Here is an 18,472-nt window from a genome sequence, read left to right as displayed (position 1 = left end):
CAGAGACCTGAACCAGCTCCGCACCTCCACCTGCGCCGTCCGCTCCCGGAGGTCCGCAGTCCTCACAGCCAAACGCGCCTGAAGTCCAGACCCCACAGCCGTCCCGGGCACATCCACGTGCACCTTCATCCCGCCCACGTATTTCCTCCAGCCCCGCCCCCTTCACCGCCTCCCGCCCGTTCTGGTCCGGTCCTATTGAGTCCGTGCTCCCGGCCACCCTTCAGCCCATTCGCACTGCCTCCATCCCCGCGTCAGGCGCCGCCCAGGCTTCGTCCCAACAGCCAAGTCCCACCTCACAGTCCCCGAGCCGGCGGGACTCTAGCGCAAGGGGCAGCGTGGTCGCGCGAGGAGGTAAGCGGGCCGCGAGGGGGTCACTGCCTTAGGGGTCGAAGCTTGCGGCCCGGGCATGCGGGGTTTACGGAGCCATGCGGAGAAGGAAGGTGGCCGGCCGGCCTTCCAGGGTGGGGCTGGGAGGAAGAGCCGGTCCGGATCGCGGGGGGGGCGCGCACTCGCCCTCCGGAGCCCGAGACGCGCGCGCGCTTGTGCGGACACCCGCTCCGCCGCGGCGGACTTCCGGGGAGGCTGCAGAGGACGCGGTTCCGTGCGGGAATTGTTTCCTCTCGGGAGGGCATGTCCCCGAGGTGACTGCCCTTCTAGATTGGTGCCTTTGAACTCCGGTCATCGATTGCCCCTGTTGCTCTTCATTTTGCAGTTCGGGTATTTTGAAACCAGCGTGGCAAGGGGAACACTTTGTCCATAACCGGGATTTTTAATAAAAAAAGAAAACAAAGACTGTTAACCTGCCATGTAAGTTATTCATTAAAGAGGAAAGCAGTCCAGTGTGTTGTTTTTGGAGTCCGAGCGGCTCTGGAAGGGGGGAACTCCGCACCCAGTACAGAAATAATTTATCCACCCAGGCTTCCCTGCTACTTAATATCTGAGGCAAGAATCGAGGCTGCCTGCTCACGGCACCAATGATGCAGATCAACTGTTAGTAAGTTTTATCTCACGCTGTACGAAAAAATTCCTGCTACCTCACACCAGTCAGCTACACTTCTTCCCTCTGGAGAAATTCCTAGTGGCACGAGCCGCATTTTCATAAAACAGCAATTAGGGTCTGTATCCTTCCGTATTGGCCCACCTAAATATAGGAAATTGTTTCCACTCTTGCTCCAATGACATGACTTGTTGTTTACACTGTATAATACTAAGCCAGCCAGTACCTTATTCACCTCTTAGATGACCTGTGTGTCACTGCAATTTAAAACCATTCTAGCATGAAATGCAAAATGATCGCCCTGATTCACAATTGCCTGGTTTTCTTCAGAACATTGTTTTAAAGGAGAAAGCATAAAAGTATAATAAAAAGATTGTTTAGAATTCAAAGCCCTGTGCCTTTTGATGTGTCTTTCACTTTTCAATGACATCCATATTTATTTATTTATTTATTTAGCTTATTGGTGAATATACATATGGAATGTTAATTGCATTAGAAAGTATTGCTTCAAATGTGTTTATTTAAAGTGCAGAGAAAAATAGCTTCAGGGACTCTGAATCTGCATCTATCAACCTGCTTAAATTTCTTTGGAGCTATTTTTTCACCCACACTCTCACAGTTCCTTCCCCATGAGATTTCCTAGTGAGAAGAAAAGAGAGCCCAGAACTGAATATTAAGGAATTCCATCATTTAATGGTAGGTTGGGGAAAAGTAGAAGAAAAATGAGGGGTTGTCATATGTCAAAAGCCTAGGGAATGTGGTGTTTCTGGTAGGGGACAGGGCTTGACCAGCAGTATCTAAAACTGTAGAGAAAGAACTTAAGGAAAGTAGACGCAAAATGTCCACTGGTTTTAACAATATGGAGGTCTGTTGGGCAGATAAAATGTATTATGCTCACTTTGTTGGAGATTACGCTGCCCACTGGGAGGCTGTCGCCCAGGTGATATTAATGTATGTTGAGAATCCTTGAAGCCTGGGGCTTGGTTTTGGGATTAAGCCTTTCCCATCCTTTTTGGTGTGAGGTGGTACAATCCTATCATGCCTCGGGGAAGTGACTTTGTATTAGAGACTTCCCTATTATGTATATTGGATTAAGGGTTTGGATTTCTACACTATAAGATGGGGTCGGAGCGGGAGCTTGCGCTCTTGGTTCCTGAGATTATCATTAGAAGAGAGAGCAGGGGAGAGCAGAGAAAGGCCACGTGGAGGAGGCCAGGAGAAGCAGCCAAGATGGTGGAGTGCTGAGTGAGATGCCAGTTTGTGCAGTTTGACGCTGGAGAAGGAAGGAGATGGGGAACTGAGGAGAATAAGTCTGGTGAGCTAGAAACCTTTGATTCTAGGAAACTCGGATAAGTCAGTGGCTTTGTGAGCACTGAATGTGACTGGGTTTTGGAGCCCAGTGTGTATTTTTTACTTGCCCGCCGGGTGCAAGCTAGAATTAAAGACTATGGCCCATCAGTTTTTGGCTCCGCTGTTTCTTTACCGACTGTCCGAATGCAATGTGAACCTGCATGGGCTGGGCTGCTGTGATAGTGGCCCTGGCCCTGATTACTGGCTTTACAAGGTCAAAAGTAACCTAAGCAAGAGCTGCCTCTGTGGAGTGTAAGGGGTGCAAAAGGCAGATTGCACCAGGTTGAGGAGTATAGATTGAGGAAAAGGAGACAGCTGATAAAATATCTTTTTTAAAGTTTTGCTTTTGAGATCACCCTTCTTGCCTCTGCTGTTTTTCAAGTGCCTTTAGCTCAAAATATTCCTTATGCTTAGCAGCATATTTTTGGAGCTGGCTTATTCTGCTGTTCTTTATCTATAAAATATAGTAGAAATGCTGGAAAAAGTTGGGATTCAATTTGAGATTAACAACCATGAGTTTGTGGTGAAACCAGTCTTATCCTGTTCACAGTTCATGGGCTGTAGAAAAAACAGACATTATATTGTAGTTGAGTTCTTCCAGGACTACAGTTTTATAGTCAGGGTAGGGCATTGTCAAGAACATTACTGAAGCAGTAGAACTGGCATCTAAACTGGAAAATAAAGGAAGGCAAGTGCTGATTGGGAAAAAGAGAGGTAGCCTTCTAGACGTCTTGATAATATTGAAGAATAGTAATAGTTGGGGTAATTAAGCAAATTGAAAGGACAGGTAGCTACATTCAGAGTGCAGAATGCTTCAATTATTTTGGAATTAGACTAGACTGAGGTAATGGCAAAGTGCAGGGTGTGACTGTAGGGGAAAGCAACTAAGGTAGAATGAAGGAGAAGAGAAATGAACATACTAATGTCAGTTGTTGAATGGGTCATCTCTGCAGATATTGAAATTACCTGGATGATCACAGTACTTAAGTCGAGAAAAAAACTGTATGCTTAATGTCAAGATCTTTAATGAATGATGGAGTTATCACCAGGTCAGGCAATAACAACAGTGAGGCAGATGAGGGAAGTAATAGTCTAACAGTGATAAAATGGGCAGCTAGAAACAGGTAGGTGGAGCTTTTAAGAACAGAAGCCAATGTTGAGGAATATAGAAGTGGTACCTTCAGGGAAAATAAGGTTTGAGTTAAAGCAAGGAGAAATAGGCATGGTGGAATTCAAATAATTTAATAACTGGTTCTCTGCCCTAATGACTGTTTTAAGCATAAAAAAAAAAACAAAAAACACTTTACTGAAAGGCAGTTTATTTTATTTGTTTATTTTTTTACGGAGACAGAGAGAGGGACAGATAGGGACAGACAGGAGGGGAGAGAGATAAGAAGCATCAATTCTTTATTGCAGCATGTTAGTTGTTCATTGATTGCTTTCTCATATGTGCCTTGACCAGGGGGCTACAGCAGAGCAAGTGACCCCTTGCTTAAGCCAGCGACCTTGGGCTCAAGCCAGTCACCTTGGACTTTAAGCCAGCGCGACCTTTGGGTTCAAGCCAGCGACCAAGTGGTCATGTTTATGATCCCATGCTGAAGCCAGCAACCCTGTGCTCAAGCTGGTGAGCCCACGTTCAAGCTGGCAACTTCAGTTTTTGAACCTAGGTCCTCGGAGTCCCAGGTGACGCTCTATTCACTGCACCACCGCCTGATCAGGCTCCATATTGCTTCTTGGTTGGCATCCTGCAATTTTTTTCACCTGTGGACAGAGTGAATATTACTATGGATGCTTAGACCACACTGTTGCACAGATGAATGTTAAAAAATAGTAAGGAATGTAGCCTGACCAGGCTCTATCCACAGTGAATAGAGCATCAGACTGGGATGCGGAAGGACTCAGGTTCGAGACCCTGAGGTCACCAGCTTGAGCACGGGCTCATCTGGTTTGAGCAAAAGCTCACCAGCTTGGACCCGAAGTCACTGGCTCGAGCAAGGGGTTACTCCATCTGCTGAAGGCCCGCGGTCAAGGCACATATGAGAAAGCAATCAATGAACAACTAAGGTGTCACAACGAAAAACTGATGATTGATGCTTCTCATCTCTCTCTGTTCCTGGCTGTCTGTCCCTATCTATTCCTCTCTCTGATTCTCTGTCTCTGTAAAAAAAAAAAAAAGTAAGGAATGTAAATTTGTGATTTCCACATTGGGCAGCTGCCCAGGTGCCCACCTTAGAAAGAAACCTGATTACAAGTGCCATTTTAACAACCAGTTTGCTGACGCAACAAAAAATTAGGTATGGATTCTGCCGAACCGGTACAAACCAGCTGAATCCCACTACTGGGTACAGCAAACAATCTGAGAACATAAAGATATTATGGAATTTGCTGATCATAATGTCGCTATTCCAAAAGATGCAGTGGAAAATTTGGAAAGTAGAAGAGGGAGGAAAAGAGCTGAGTCATTTGCCAGGACAGTACACTTCATCGTGGATGTCTTGTGCTGTCTAAAACAGATGGAGGAGAAGATTTAGACCTTGGGATTTCCAGACAAAAACAGGTGGGTTTAGTGTCAGCTCCCTTAGGAGAACAGGTACTGAGGCCTGGGGTCCAGAGGGCACAGCTCACCCAACCTGGGGAGAAATCTCCTAAGAGCTGCAGCCTAAGCTCACATATGACTAGCCAGTGACTTACAGTTCCTTCTGAGGTTACCTTTAAACCAAGGATTCATTTATCCATCTGTTTTGACAGATGGAGATAATGAGGCTCAACAAGAGTTCAGTGACTTGTCTGAAGATAGAAACCTTTTTTTTTTTAAATAGCAAGAGTAAGGATTAGAATCCAAGTACCCTGATTCCTAGTCCTGTTTCTCCCTAATTATCTTAAGAACGTAGAAGAGGTTTCTCTCGTTTATCTACTTGAAAGAAGGCATTTTGCTTACTCTTTGCTTAATACCAAAGAAACTGGGCTAAATTTAAATAAGTGGATATTTATTTACTGAAAAAAAAATTGTCCTAAAATAATTTCATGATACTGAATGAAGATTGCTCCATATAGTTCCTGTTGTTTGGTAATTTTCCTTAAAATTATTCCTACTGCCTAACCCAGTTAATATTTTACTCCTGAACAAAACAATCAATGACACAAGAATAGGCATGTCTTGATTTAAGAAAACCTAATCTTTGATTTGAAGGGCAAAAAACATTAGGGATAATTACTTTACAAAAGGAATCAATGTTTTATAACAGGTCTTATAAGTAATCTACTTAAATCATTAATTTATAATATAATTTTATGTATTCATTCAGTCATTTAATACTTTAATTTATGGAATACTGACTTTATATTTAAAGTTTTCTGTAGTCCTAACATTTAGTAACTTAAAGAGATTCGTAGCTAGCTTCAGTGCTCCCTTTGAATTCTTAGAGTCTACCTCTTTTTCAGGTTTGATTAGAGATAGAGGAAATGCCATCCCAATACCATTTTCACAGAGAAAAACCTCATGGGAAGTATCTGTTTGCCTGAATGTTTTTAGAAAACAGTTTTCTTTCACTTCCAAGCAGTGTAATAACAGAATTCCATATGTCTTGATCTCCCCACCCATGATTGATAATGATTTTCTTACAGGTAGAAAATAATTCAGAATGCATACTGGTTATATAACTGAAATCTATTGAGATGACTTACTAGCTATGGAATTGTGGAGGAAAGTACCATCTGAGATTATTCATATGTTTATATTTATCAGGGACCTGCCTGATATAATCCTTTTCAAACAACTTTCTAAATAACTTGTTTTTAACAACGTTTTACTGTTATAGATTGTGGTTTTACTAGTGACTGTTACCCAGATAGTTCTAAATAGTTTTAAGACTGAAATATTCTGGATTTTTTAGCTACTAGAAATAGAACTTTTATTTGATGCTCTTGACTACATTAGAGTCTTACTTTTTGGATTCACAATATCCTTACATATGTCTAATTTAAAATAACATGCAAAAATTTCTATAAGAGGATTTTATTCAAGTGATTAGAATGATTCCAGTGATAAGAGATTATATCATAAAGAAGAAAAAAACTATCAAAACTTTATATATATATTTTATATCAACTATGGTCTATCAACTAGCTATAACTACCTGATAGCAATGTAAGTACCATATAGTCATTCCCTTTAAAAGTTTTTCTTTTATTCTGTAGCATGTTTTTGGCCCAGAGGAGACTCTGCTCCCTTGTCAGTAGAGCTAAATTCCTAAAGACGATATATTCTTCAAAAATCTTCAGACTCTCCACTTCCGCTGTAGGTATTGCTTAATTGCTTACCAATAATTTATTGTACATATTTTTGTGATGTCAAAAAACACAATTTTTTAGATTCTTTATAAATATTTTATTGGCATGAGTGTTTCTGTTATATAAGCTGCAGTCATCTCTTGTTGGCGGGAACTGACATTTCCTGAGAAATTGCTTGCCTGTCTCTGTATCAGGCATAGTATTGGGCATTGTGTGTTCATTATCTCAATTTATCTTTACAGAATGCTTCAAGTTATGAATTGTTACATTCCTATCTTACAAATGAAACAGTGGCAGTTTAGATTGGTTTAGTAACTTGACCAAGATCACACAGCTTTTAAATATCATAACCAAGATGCCATACTCAGCCCTGTCTAGCTCTGGCACTCCAAAGGGTATGCTCTGTATATTCAAGAAAGGATATTATAGTGCCTATAACTACAGACGCTGTGACTGCAAAATTACAGGAAATATGGTCAATTGAGGACTAGGCTCTATGACATCATGCAAAAGTAATAAATCTCTTTGTTGCCAACCATGACTGTCATAACCAGGGTAGATATCTGACCCAGTTTCTTCAACATATCAGTGGCATGAGAACAAATAGAAGAGGCGTATTTTGAAAGGACTGCTCTAGGGTGAAAAGAGGTTTGAAATCCACAACCACCAAAACAATGTTTAAGAACTTGATTCAATCAATCAAAATGTGAAAAGATCTTTTTTAAAGACAGAGAAATAGGGATATGTATTGGGTATTAGATGATAGAGAGAAGTTATTGTTAATTAGGTGTGATAATGACTTTGAAGTTATATAAGAAACTTGACCCTGACCTTGTGGTGGTACACTGAATAAAGTGTCGACCTCGAACACTGAGGTCGCTGGTTTGAAACCCTGGGCTTGCTGGGTCAAGGCATATATGGAAGCTGATGCTTCCTGCTCCTCCCTCCTTCCTCTCTTTCTCCCATCTCTAAAATGAATAAATAAAATCTTTTAAAAAAAAAAGCAACCTGATATTTCTTAGAGATATATGCCAAGTATATATGGGAGAAATGACTTAAGATGTAGAATTTACTTTAAAATTACTCAGCAATAAAAATTTAAAATGAAAAAAAGGGAGGGAGATGAAGCCAATGAAGCAAAATCTTGATAATTATTGAATCTGGGTAACATGTATATGAGTGTTTTATATTATGTTGAAGCATATGAAATTATCATTTTGTAGGTCAAAAATGGGTGAATGTTGGCAGTTTCATATTGTTCAAGCTAATGATAATCTCTCAGCTTTTTTGTAAGTTTGAAATTTGCATAAAAACCATCATCAACTTCTCCCTCTGTGTGTAAATACTGCGGTTTCTACCTTGTAAATGCCTTGGTTTTGATCTCTCATCTTTGTTACCACCATGACTACCTTAGTTCAAGCCCTCCATGGAGAAGTTGAAGCCAAGGAAGTGGGTACAATCACTTGGGGTGAACAGATAAAGGCATGGTATTAAATTAAAGCTGTGTGTGCAGAATTATCATCTGTGCGCTCAACGCCCAGGACCCTTCCTGAGAAAATCTCAGTCTATAAATCTGAAGTGTATTTTGAAAAACCTTCCCAGGTGATTTTAATGTACACCTCAGGTAACAACCACTGCCAATGCTTTATTCATATCTGCAGATTATCTGGAATACAATTCAACCCTTTCCATCTTTAACAGTCACATCAGAAAGGTCCCTACAATTTTTCAGAGCCTTAGCAGTTAAAATAGTCTCAACAGAAAAATAATCCTTCTTCATGCTATTGGGTGAATGATAGAGCAGACTGATCAGTGTTATAGAGTAGCAGTGATAAGTTTAAGTCAAGAATGACTTAACAGAACCAGCCTGACTACTTACTGTAAACCTGTTTTCACAAGAAAATCCCTCTCATCCACACCATTAATGTCACTGAAAACATACTATAAAAGTTACTTCTCAGGAAGGGAATGTAATGGGTGGTGGGCTGTACTTTATCCAGGTCATTTACTTCCTTTTTATATATAAAAAAAAAACATTTGTATTGCTTTTGTCATTTTAAATAAATATTTTAAATGTTAAAGGAAAATAAACTACTGCTCATACAGCAAGAAAAGAACCAAGATGAAAATCAGGATGAAAATCACTCACTATCTGTCCCCTATTTTAGCAGCTAGATCTTAAAGGCATAGAAACTTGGGGGAAAATATTTATATTTTTCCCTAGTGCCAGGGAGCCAAAGAACAAACTAGTAGATGAGAGAAAGATAAATGGGTGGGTTGATGGATGTATGGAGAGGAGGGAGGAAAGAAGGAAGAAGGAAGTAATTGTTCACGAGAGGTCTCATGGAGCACCAGCCCCTACTACCTAATAGTATATCACCCTGAGTTAGACTAGTCTTCATTTAAGTTGTTTAGACATTCAGATTGCAATTGGTAGCTCACTGATTTTCTCTTCTCTCATTAATAAGCTATTGTCTATATAACTTCAAAATAACCATCCTAAGTGGGACTTCTCAGGGAAACTTCTGTGTGCTTTAAGGGTGGATGCATATAACATGGTTGTCAATACCCCTGAAAAGCCTGACCAGGTGGTGGGTGGCACAGTGGATAGAGTGTTGGACTGGGATCCGGAAGGACCCAGGTTCAAGACCCAGAGGTTGCCAGCCTGAGCAAGGGCTGAACTGGTTCGAGCAAAAGCTCACCAGCTTGGACCCAAGGTCGCTGGCTCGAGCAAGGGGTTACTCCATCTGCTGAAGGCCCGCGGTCAAGGCACATATGAGAAAGCAATCAATGAACAACTAAGGTGTTGGAACGAAAAAGTAGAACGCCAGGAGGGAACCCTAATGTAAACCATGGACATTTGATGGATTGTCAGTGTTGACTATTGTAACAAAGGTACCAACCTGATGGGGATGTTGGTGGAAGAGGTTGTTATGTGGGAGCAGGGAGCATATGGGAACTCTGTACTTTGCACTCAATTTGCTATGAACCTAAAACAGCTCTAAAAATTCTTTTTTAAAAAAGACTTCTAAAATTTACATGCCCACCAGCAGTGATAACAAAAACATTTATTTTATAACAACTAAGACAAAAACTTTCCCTTCTTCAGTCTCTCCTTGCCTAAAGAATCACAGCCCTCTTCTTTGATATGAAAACATTATCAATTGTACATTTAGTGTCTACACAACAATCTCCTTACTCCCTATGATCTAAGGTTACTTATCCCGCTTGTATGTAATAGTATCTTTTCCACATTCTGAGTGGGCACTAGTTTCTGAGTATATGGTAAGTTCCAACAACTTTGCTTTTCCACTATGGTTTTAGCACATTTCATCATCATAGCAATTGTGCCAGGTACGTGTTCATTTTCCTTTTTAACAAATGAGGAAACTGAGTTTCAGAGAAGTCAAGTAACCTGCCTACTCTCTGGCACAGAAAAATCAAAATAAATAATTAGAAAGATTTCTCCAGGTCCATTCTTTGCTTGATAGCTCATTTCTTTTTAGCATTAAATAGCTTTTCTTGTCAGGATGTAGCAAAGTATATTTATCTGTTAACCTACTGAGGGACATCTTGGTTGCTTCCAAGTTTTGGCAATTATGAATAAAGCTGCTATAAACATCCATAAATAGGATTTTATAAGAATTTGATTTTTCAACCCCTTTGGTTAAATACTAAGGAGAATGATTGCTGGATTGTATTTAAGTATGTCTTCAGTTTTTATAAGAAACTACCCTGGAAGCTTTTTATTTCTTTTTTTTTTTTTTTTTTTTTTTTTTACTGAATTTATTGGGGTGATATTGGTTAATAAAAATATGTACGTTTCAGGTGTACAATTCCATTTATATATTTTATTGTGTGTTAACAACCCCCAGTGAAGTCTCCTTCCATCACCATTTACCCCCCATTTACCCTTTGCCACTGCCCCCCACACTGCTTTCCCTCTGGCAATCATACTGTATTCTGTCTGTGAGGCGTTTTATTTTTTTGTTTAATGTCTTCACCTTTTTCATACAGCCCCCAATGGCCTCCCCTCTGACAACTGTCAGTCTTTTTTCTATATCTGTGAGTCTGTTTCTATTTTGTTAGTTTATTTTGTTTATTAGATTTCACGTATAAATGAAGTCATATGATATTTATCTTTCTCTGACTAGCTTTTTTCACTTAGCATAATAATCTCCAGGTCTATCCGTGCTGTTGCAAAAGGTAAGATTTCCTTATTTTCACAATTGAGTAGTTCATTGTATAAATATACCACTGCTGTTTTATCCACTCATCTACTGATGGGCACTTGTGCTGCTTCCACATCTTGGCTATTATAAATAATGCTGCAATGAACATAGGGATGCATATATTCTTGCAAATTAGTGTTTCGGATTTCTTCAGATGTACTCCCAAAAGTGAAATTTCTGGGTCATAGGGTAGTTCCATTTTTAATTTTTTTGTTTTGTTTTTTCCTTCTTTTCCAGGTGAGAGGAGGGGAGATAGACAGACTCCCCACATGCGCCCTGACCGCGATCCACCCATGAAGCCCATCTTGGGTCGATGCTCTGCCCATCTAGGGCCATTCTCACAACCGAACTATTTTTAGCACCTGAGTTGAAAGCTACACAGAGCCATCCTCAGCGCCTGGGACTAGTGCACTCAAATCAGTCGAGCTATTGCTGTGGGAGGGAAAGAAAGAGAGAGAGGGAGGGAAGAGGGGGAAGTGGAGAAGCAGATGGTCACTTCTCCTGTGTGCCCTGACCAGGAATTGAACCCAGGACATCTATATGCCAGGCTGATACTCTACCACTGAGCCAACCAGTCAGGGCCCATTTTTAATTTTTTGAGGTAACTCCATACTGCTTTCCACAGTGGCTGCACCAGTCTCCATTCCCAGCAACAGTGCACAAGGGTCGCTTTTGTCCCGTACTCACCAACACTTATTGATTTATTGATGATATCCATTCTGACAAGTGTGAGGCAATAGCTCATTCGATTTTAATTTTCATTTCCCTGATATTTAGTGATACTGAGCATCTTTTCATGTCTATAAGCCATATGTATGTCCTCTTTGAAGAAATAGCTAATAAAGTCCTTGGCAAATTTTCTTTTTTTTTTCTTTTTTTAAAGCTTGTAGTTACTGATTTTAAAGGCAAGTTGGGGGGGGACAAGAAGTAGTTGCTTTGTTCTAGCTGTTTATTGGTTACTTGTTGCATGTGCCTTGAGTAGGCAAGCCCAGGGTTTCAAACCAGTCACCTCAGCATTTCAAGTTGGTACTCTATCTACTGCACCAGTGCAGGCAAGCCCTTTGCAAATCTTTTTTTTAAGCGAGAGAGGTGGAGGGGACAGACAAGAAGGGAAAGAGATGAGAAGCATCAGTTCTTTGTTGCAGCACCTTAGTTCATTGATTGCTTTCTCATACATGCCTTGAAGTGGGGGTGGGAAGGGGTCTCCAGCCAAGCCAGTGACCCCTTGCTTAGGCCAGCAACCCTGGGATCATGTGTATGATTCCGCACTCAAGCTGGCAACCCTGTCCGTGCTCAAGCCAGCGACCTTGGGGTTTCAAACCTGGGTCTTCAGTGTCCCACACCAGTGCTCTATCCACTGCGCCACCGCCTGATCAGGCTCTTTTACTAATTTTTTAATTGGATTCTTTGGTGTTAACTTGTGTAAGTTCTTTATAAATTTTAATATTAATACCTTATCAGATGTATCATTAGCAAATATGTTCTCCCATTCAGTGGGTTATCTTTTCATTTAGTTATTGGTTATCTTTGCTGTGCAAAAACTTTTTAGTTTGCTGTAGTCCTACTTATTTTTTCTTTTGTTTCCCTTGTACAGGTAAATACAGTGTGTCCGTAAAGTCATGGTGCACTTTTGACCGGTCAGAGGAAAGCAACAAAAGACGATAGAAATGTGAAATCTACACCAAATAAAAGGAAAACTCCCAGTTTCATACCTGTTCAGTGCAGTTCGATGTGGGCTTACGCACAGATTTTTTAGGGCTCCTTAGGTAGCTATCCCGTGTAGCCTCTACAGACTCATCACTGACGGATGGCCTACCAGAACGGGGTTTCTCTACCAAACTGCCGGTTTCCTTCAACTGCTTATCCCACTGAGTAATGTTATTCTTATGTGGTGGTGCTTCGTTATAAACGCACCAATATTCACGTTGCACTTTGGTCACGGATTCAAATTTAGCAAGCCACGGAACACTGAACTTTCCTCTGTACCGTCCACATCTCAACTGGCATGGCCGTGGGCTGCTCCGCTGTATACACAGTGTTACGTCATCATCTGCACATGCGCACATGCTGCCACATCATCCTACAGAAACTAGGAGGATTTTCTTTTTATTTGGTGCAGATTTCACATTTCTATTGTCTTTTGTTGCTTTCCTGTGACCGGTCAAAAGTGCACCATGACTTTACGGACACACTGTATATCAGAAAAACATTGCTACAGGAAATGTCAGAGATTTTGCTGCCTATTTTCTCCTAGTATTTTTATGGTTTCATGACTTACATGTAAGTCTTATCTATTTTGAGTTTATTCTTGTGTATGGTATAAGAACGCAGTCTAGGTTTATTTTTTGCAGGTATTCATCCAGTTTTCCCAACCCCATTTATTGAATAGACTGTCTTTACCCCATTATATGTTCTTGCCTCCTTTGTCAAATATTAATTGACCCTAAATATGTGGGTTTATTTCTAGGCTATCTATTCTGATACCAGGTAGCATGATTCCTCCAACTTTGTTCTTGTTTCTCAAGATTGCTGTAGATATTCGGGGGTTTTTGTGGTTCCATATAAATTTTTGTAGTATTTGTCCTAGTTCTGTGAAATTTACCATTGGTATCTTGATAGGAACTGCACTGAATTTATAGGTTGCTTTGGGTAGTGTGGACATTCTAGTGATGTTAATTCTCCTATCCATGAACATAGTATATATTCCCACTTATTTGTGTCTTCTTCAATTTTTTTCTTCAATGTCTTTAATTTTTCTAGTACAAGTCATTTACATCCTTGTTAAATTTATTCCTAGGTATTTTATTTTATTTGATGCAATTATAAATGGGAGTGTTTTCTTTGTTTCCTTTTATGATAGTTCATTATAGATGTATAGAAATGCAACTGATTTCTGGATATTTATTTTATATCCTGATACTTTACTAAATTGATTTATCAGTTCTTATAGTATTTTGGTGGAATCTTTAGGGTTTTCTCTTTACAGTATTGTGTTATTTGCAAGTAATGACAGTTTTACTTCTTCCTTTCCAATATGGATACCTTTTATTTTTTTCTTGGCTAGGATTTCCAGTACTGTGTTGAATAAGAGTGGTGAAAACAGACATCCCTGTCTTGTGCCCAATCTGAAGAGAAACACTTTGATTTTGCCCATTGAGTATGATGTTAGATTTGGGTTTGTCATGTATAACCTTTATTATATTGAGGTATGTTACCTCTGTTCCCACTTTGCTAAAAGTTTTTACCATGAATGGATGCTGTGTTTAACAAATATTTTTTCTTCATCTATTGATATGATCATGTAATTTTTATTCTTCATTTTGTTATTGTGGTATATCACATTTATTGATTTGTGGATATTGTACCAAACTTGCATCCCAGGAATAAATCCCACTTGATCATGGTGCATGATCTTTTTAATGTATTGCTGGATCTGGTTTGTACATATTTTGTTGAGTATTTTAGCATCCTTGTTCGTCAGGGTCTGTAATTTTCTTTTTTGTGGTGTCGTTATCTGGTTTTGGAATTAGGATAATGCTGGCCTTGAGCTTGGGAGTCTTCCCTATCTTGAATTTATTGGAATAGATTGAGAAGAAGAATACTTAGTTCTTCTTTAAATGTTGGGTAAAATTCCTCTGGGAAGTCTTTTGGCCTAGGACTTTTATTTGTTGGGGAGTTTTTTTATTACTGCTTCAGTTTCACTAGATATAATCTGTCTATCTAGATTCTCCGATTTTTTTTCTGATTCAGTTTTGGAAGATTGCATATTTCTAGTAATTTATCCATTTCATTGAGAATCATATTTTCTTACAATCCTTTGTATTTCTTTGTTGTCAGTTATTCTCTTTTATTTCTGATTTTATGTATTTGGGTCCTCTCTCTTTTATTTCTCTCTCTCTTTTATGAGTCTGCTTAAAGGTTTATGAATCTTGTTTATCTTGTCAAAGCACCAGCTCTTGGTTTCATTGATCTTTGTGTTTTTTAAGACTCTGATTTATCTATTTCTCCTTGATTTTTATTATTTCCTTTCTTCCACTCACTTTGGGCTTTGTTTGTTGTTCTTCTAGTTACTTTAAATGTAAAGTTAGGTTGTTTATTTGAGACTTAATTCTTGTTTCTTGATATAGGTTTGTAATGCTATGAGTTTCCCTTTTAGGACTGCTTTCACTGTGTCCTATAAATTTTGCGTGGTTTCAAAGTATCTTTTGATTTCTTTCTTGATCTGATTGTTTACCCATTTATTATTTAGTGACATGTTATTGAGCCTTCTTATCTTTGTGTGTTTTTTATTTTTTTTCTTGTGATTGATTTCTAGTTTCATACTATTATGGTCAGAGAAGATGCTTGATATAATTTCAATCTTAAATTTACTAAGACTGTTTTGTTTCTTAACATGTGGTCTATTCTAGAAAATGTTCCATGTACACTTGAAAAGAATATATATTCTCCTGCTTTGGGGTGAAATACTCTGAAGATATCAATTATATCCTTCTGATCTATTGTGTCATTTAGACCGCCATTCCCTTGTTGATTTTCAGTCTGGAAGATTTACCCATTGATGTTAATGGGGTGTTAAAAATCCCCTACATGAATAGCCATAAAGATTTGTTAATGATTAAAAACTTCCCATAGAATGACTGATTTTAGAATACAAAATTTCAAATCATTTGCTTTGAATAAATATTGGCTTCAACATCAAATATATTTTTGATAGTACATTTTGATAGTAGATCACATTTAATTACTTTATTTATGACTGTATTACTGTCTATCTCTTCCTTTAATGTCCACCAAATTTGCTTTATATATTATGATGCCACTATGTTGGGTGCATAAATATATACAAGTCTTAAATCTTGTTGGATGTCTTCCTTTATCATTATGAAGTGTCTTTCTTTGTCTCTTACTATATAGTCTTTGTTTTAAACTCTGTTTTGTTTAATATAAGTTATTGCTACCCCAGCTTTCTTTTTTTCTTTCCATTTGCATGAATTTATTTTTCCTCCCTCTACTTGTAGTCTCTATATCTTTCATTCTGAATTTGGTCTCTTGTAGACAGCATATATATGGTCATGTTTTCTTATCTATTCAACTACCTTATGTCTTTTGACTGGAGCATTTAAGCCATTTACATTTAAAGTAATTATTGATAAGTATGTACTTATTACCCTTTTCTTCTTTTAACTTTGTTCCTCTGTTTTGTTTTTGTTTTCACTTTTTTTAGCGAGCAAGAGAGAGACAGGAAGGGAGAGAGACAAGCATCAACTCGTAGTTGCATTACTTTAGTTGTTCACTGATTGCTTCTTTTATGTGCCTTGACCAGGGGGCTCCAACTGAGCTAGTGACCCCTTGCTCAAGCCAGTGGGGTTCAAGCCAGCAACCATAGAATTATGTCAATGATCCCACGCTCAAGCTAGCAACCCGCCCTTGATCTGTTGAGCCGTAACTCAAGCCAGTGACCTTGGGGCTTGAACTTGGGACCTCAGTGTCCCAGGTTGACACTTTATCTGTGCCACCATCGATCAGGCTGGTTTTTGTTCTTAAAAAGACCTTTTAATGTTTCTTGTAATACTGGTTTGGTGGTAACAACTCCTTTAGCTTTTTCTTGTCTGGGAAGCTTTTTTTCTCCTTCCTTTTTAAATGATAGCTTTGCTGAATAAAGTAGTCTTTGTTGAAGGTCCTTGCTTTTCATCATTTTGAATGTTTCTATTGAGAAATCAGCTAACAGTCTAGTGGGAGCTCCCTTGTAAGTAACTGTCTTTCTCGGAGATGACGTCACAGTAATGGCGCGGTAGGAAGCGATACCGATAAATCTCCCCCAAAACTCAACAAGATCTTCAACCAGAAACAGAAAAACCTATCCTTGGAGCCTCCAGATGTTTCGCAATACACCCAAAGGTATGATCGAGCGAAAAATTGGCTAAATATATAATCAAACCTTGAAGGAAATAGGGAGTAAGAAATGCTCCGCCTTCCTCACTAACCTAAACAGGGCGGCTTTCACTGGGAACTGAGAATATAGAAACTAAGGCGGGCAAAGGGGGTGAATAGATCCAGGCCGCGGCACAAACAGCCGAACCAGGCTGTGGCACAGAGATCCAAGCCGAGGAAAAACTGTTCCTGTCGCAACCCGGGCAATACAAGCTACGACTCGCGCCAAACCCAGACAAAGAAAGACAAGCGGTGCAGCCATTTTCCCCGGTCTCCGGGTTGGCGTGCGCAGATAGTGGGCGAGAGATTCCTTCCAAAGCCCCGGGAGTGGGTGCCCGTGTTGTCCCACAGAGAGGCAGAGTCAGAGGCCTTTGTGTGGGCCGAAAGCAGAATTTTCGGGCTGCCCCAGCGCCCTGAGGGAGCTGCGCACAGGTAGGGAGCGAGAGCCAATTCCAACGCTGGAACTTTTTCATGCGGGAGGGGGATTCACTCAGAGGGTGAGGCGGCCAGCCTGATATCCTGGTCTGCGCGCATGGAGAGTGAGTGAGAGATTCCTCCGAGTGCCTCCGGAGTGGGCGCCCGTGTTACCCCACAGAGGGGCAGAGTCAGAGGCCTTTGTGTGGGCCAAAGGCAGAATCTCCGGACCGCCCCAGCGCCCTGGGAAAGCCGCGCACGGGGACGGAGCAAGAGCCAATTCCAACGCTGGAACTTTTCCGTGTGGGTGGGGGTTTCACTCAGAAGGTGAGGCAGCCGGTCTGATATCCTGGTCTGCGCGCGCAGTGAGCGAGAGATTCCTCCAAGTGCCTCGGCAGTGCGTGCCCGTGTTATCCCACAGAGGGGCAGAGTCAGGGGCCTTTGTGTGGGTCAAAAGTGGAAACTCGGGCCGCTCCAGCGCCTTGAAAAAGCCACGCTCGAGGACGGAGTGAGAGTCAATTCCAATGCTGGAACTTTTCCATGCGGGCGGGGGTTTCACTCGGAGTGAGAGGCGGCCGGCCTGATATCCTGGTCTGCGCGCACAGATAGTGGGCGAGAGATTCCTCCAAGTGCCTCAGCAGTGCGCGCCCGTGTTATCCCACAGAGTGGCAGAGCCAGAGGTCTTTGGGCAGAAGCCCCGCCTGATTATGCTAGCAGCTCTGACTGACTGAGCCTCACCCAGAGCCCTGTGCTGAGTGGGAATAGAGTGGGGAGTTGCCAGCTCTTTGAGCCTCTTACTATCCAGGCAGAGGCAGCAGCAACCCCATAGCTGGATTATCAGGCTACTAATTGAGGAAGGAAAGACTAGGAGAAAGGCTCCAGGAACATGGACTCTCTCACTGGCGGAGCCTATAAATGCTAATGATCCTCGACTGCCAACGAGACTGAAGCACAATACACGACATCGCCATAGAGACTTATCAACTGCAAACCTCTACCTGAGTGTGCCAAAGGGGCAGAACCCGGGGTACAGAGTCACCGACCAGGAAGAGGGAGAGAAAAGAAAAAGCAAGAAGATAACCTCTCAAAATCAACAATAATCTGCAGACTTTATAACCTATCCCATTTTATTATATTTGTTCATTTGTTTCTCTTACCTTCATTCTTGATCTTTTTTCCTCCTCCAATTTGGTCATTTAACTCTCTGCCGGCCTTAACTCTCTCCTCTCCTTGAACTACATTACCCATAAGTGTTACA

The 18,472-nt window shown here is 40.6% G+C and overlaps 1 protein-coding gene across 5 annotated transcripts in view; it reads left to right on the top strand.

Moving 5' to 3' along the window:
* The window catches only part of KYAT3 (kynurenine aminotransferase 3), a 65,592-nt gene continuing 47,120 nt past the window's right edge, over positions 1–18,472 (top strand). For 2 of the 5 annotated variants that reach the window (XM_066376731.1, XM_066376732.1), the window contains exons 1-3: positions 1–351; positions 713–807; positions 6,545–6,644. In XM_066376731.1, coding sequence (XP_066232828.1) covers positions 6,546–6,644 — 99 coding nt within the window. In that variant the 5' untranslated portion in view covers positions 1–351; positions 713–807; position 6,545. The remainder of the gene's footprint in view (positions 352–712; positions 808–6,544; positions 6,645–18,472) is intronic. The other 3 variants (XM_066376733.1, XM_066376734.1, XM_066376735.1) reach the window with 3 other exon arrangements.

Source organism: Saccopteryx leptura, chromosome 3 (genome assembly GCF_036850995.1).
Source record: "Saccopteryx leptura isolate mSacLep1 chromosome 3, mSacLep1_pri_phased_curated, whole genome shotgun sequence".
NCBI lineage: Eukaryota > Metazoa > Chordata > Mammalia > Chiroptera > Emballonuridae > Saccopteryx > Saccopteryx leptura.
The sequence above is the reverse complement of the archived record's forward strand: the minus strand, read 5'-3'. Positions and strand labels throughout refer to the sequence as shown.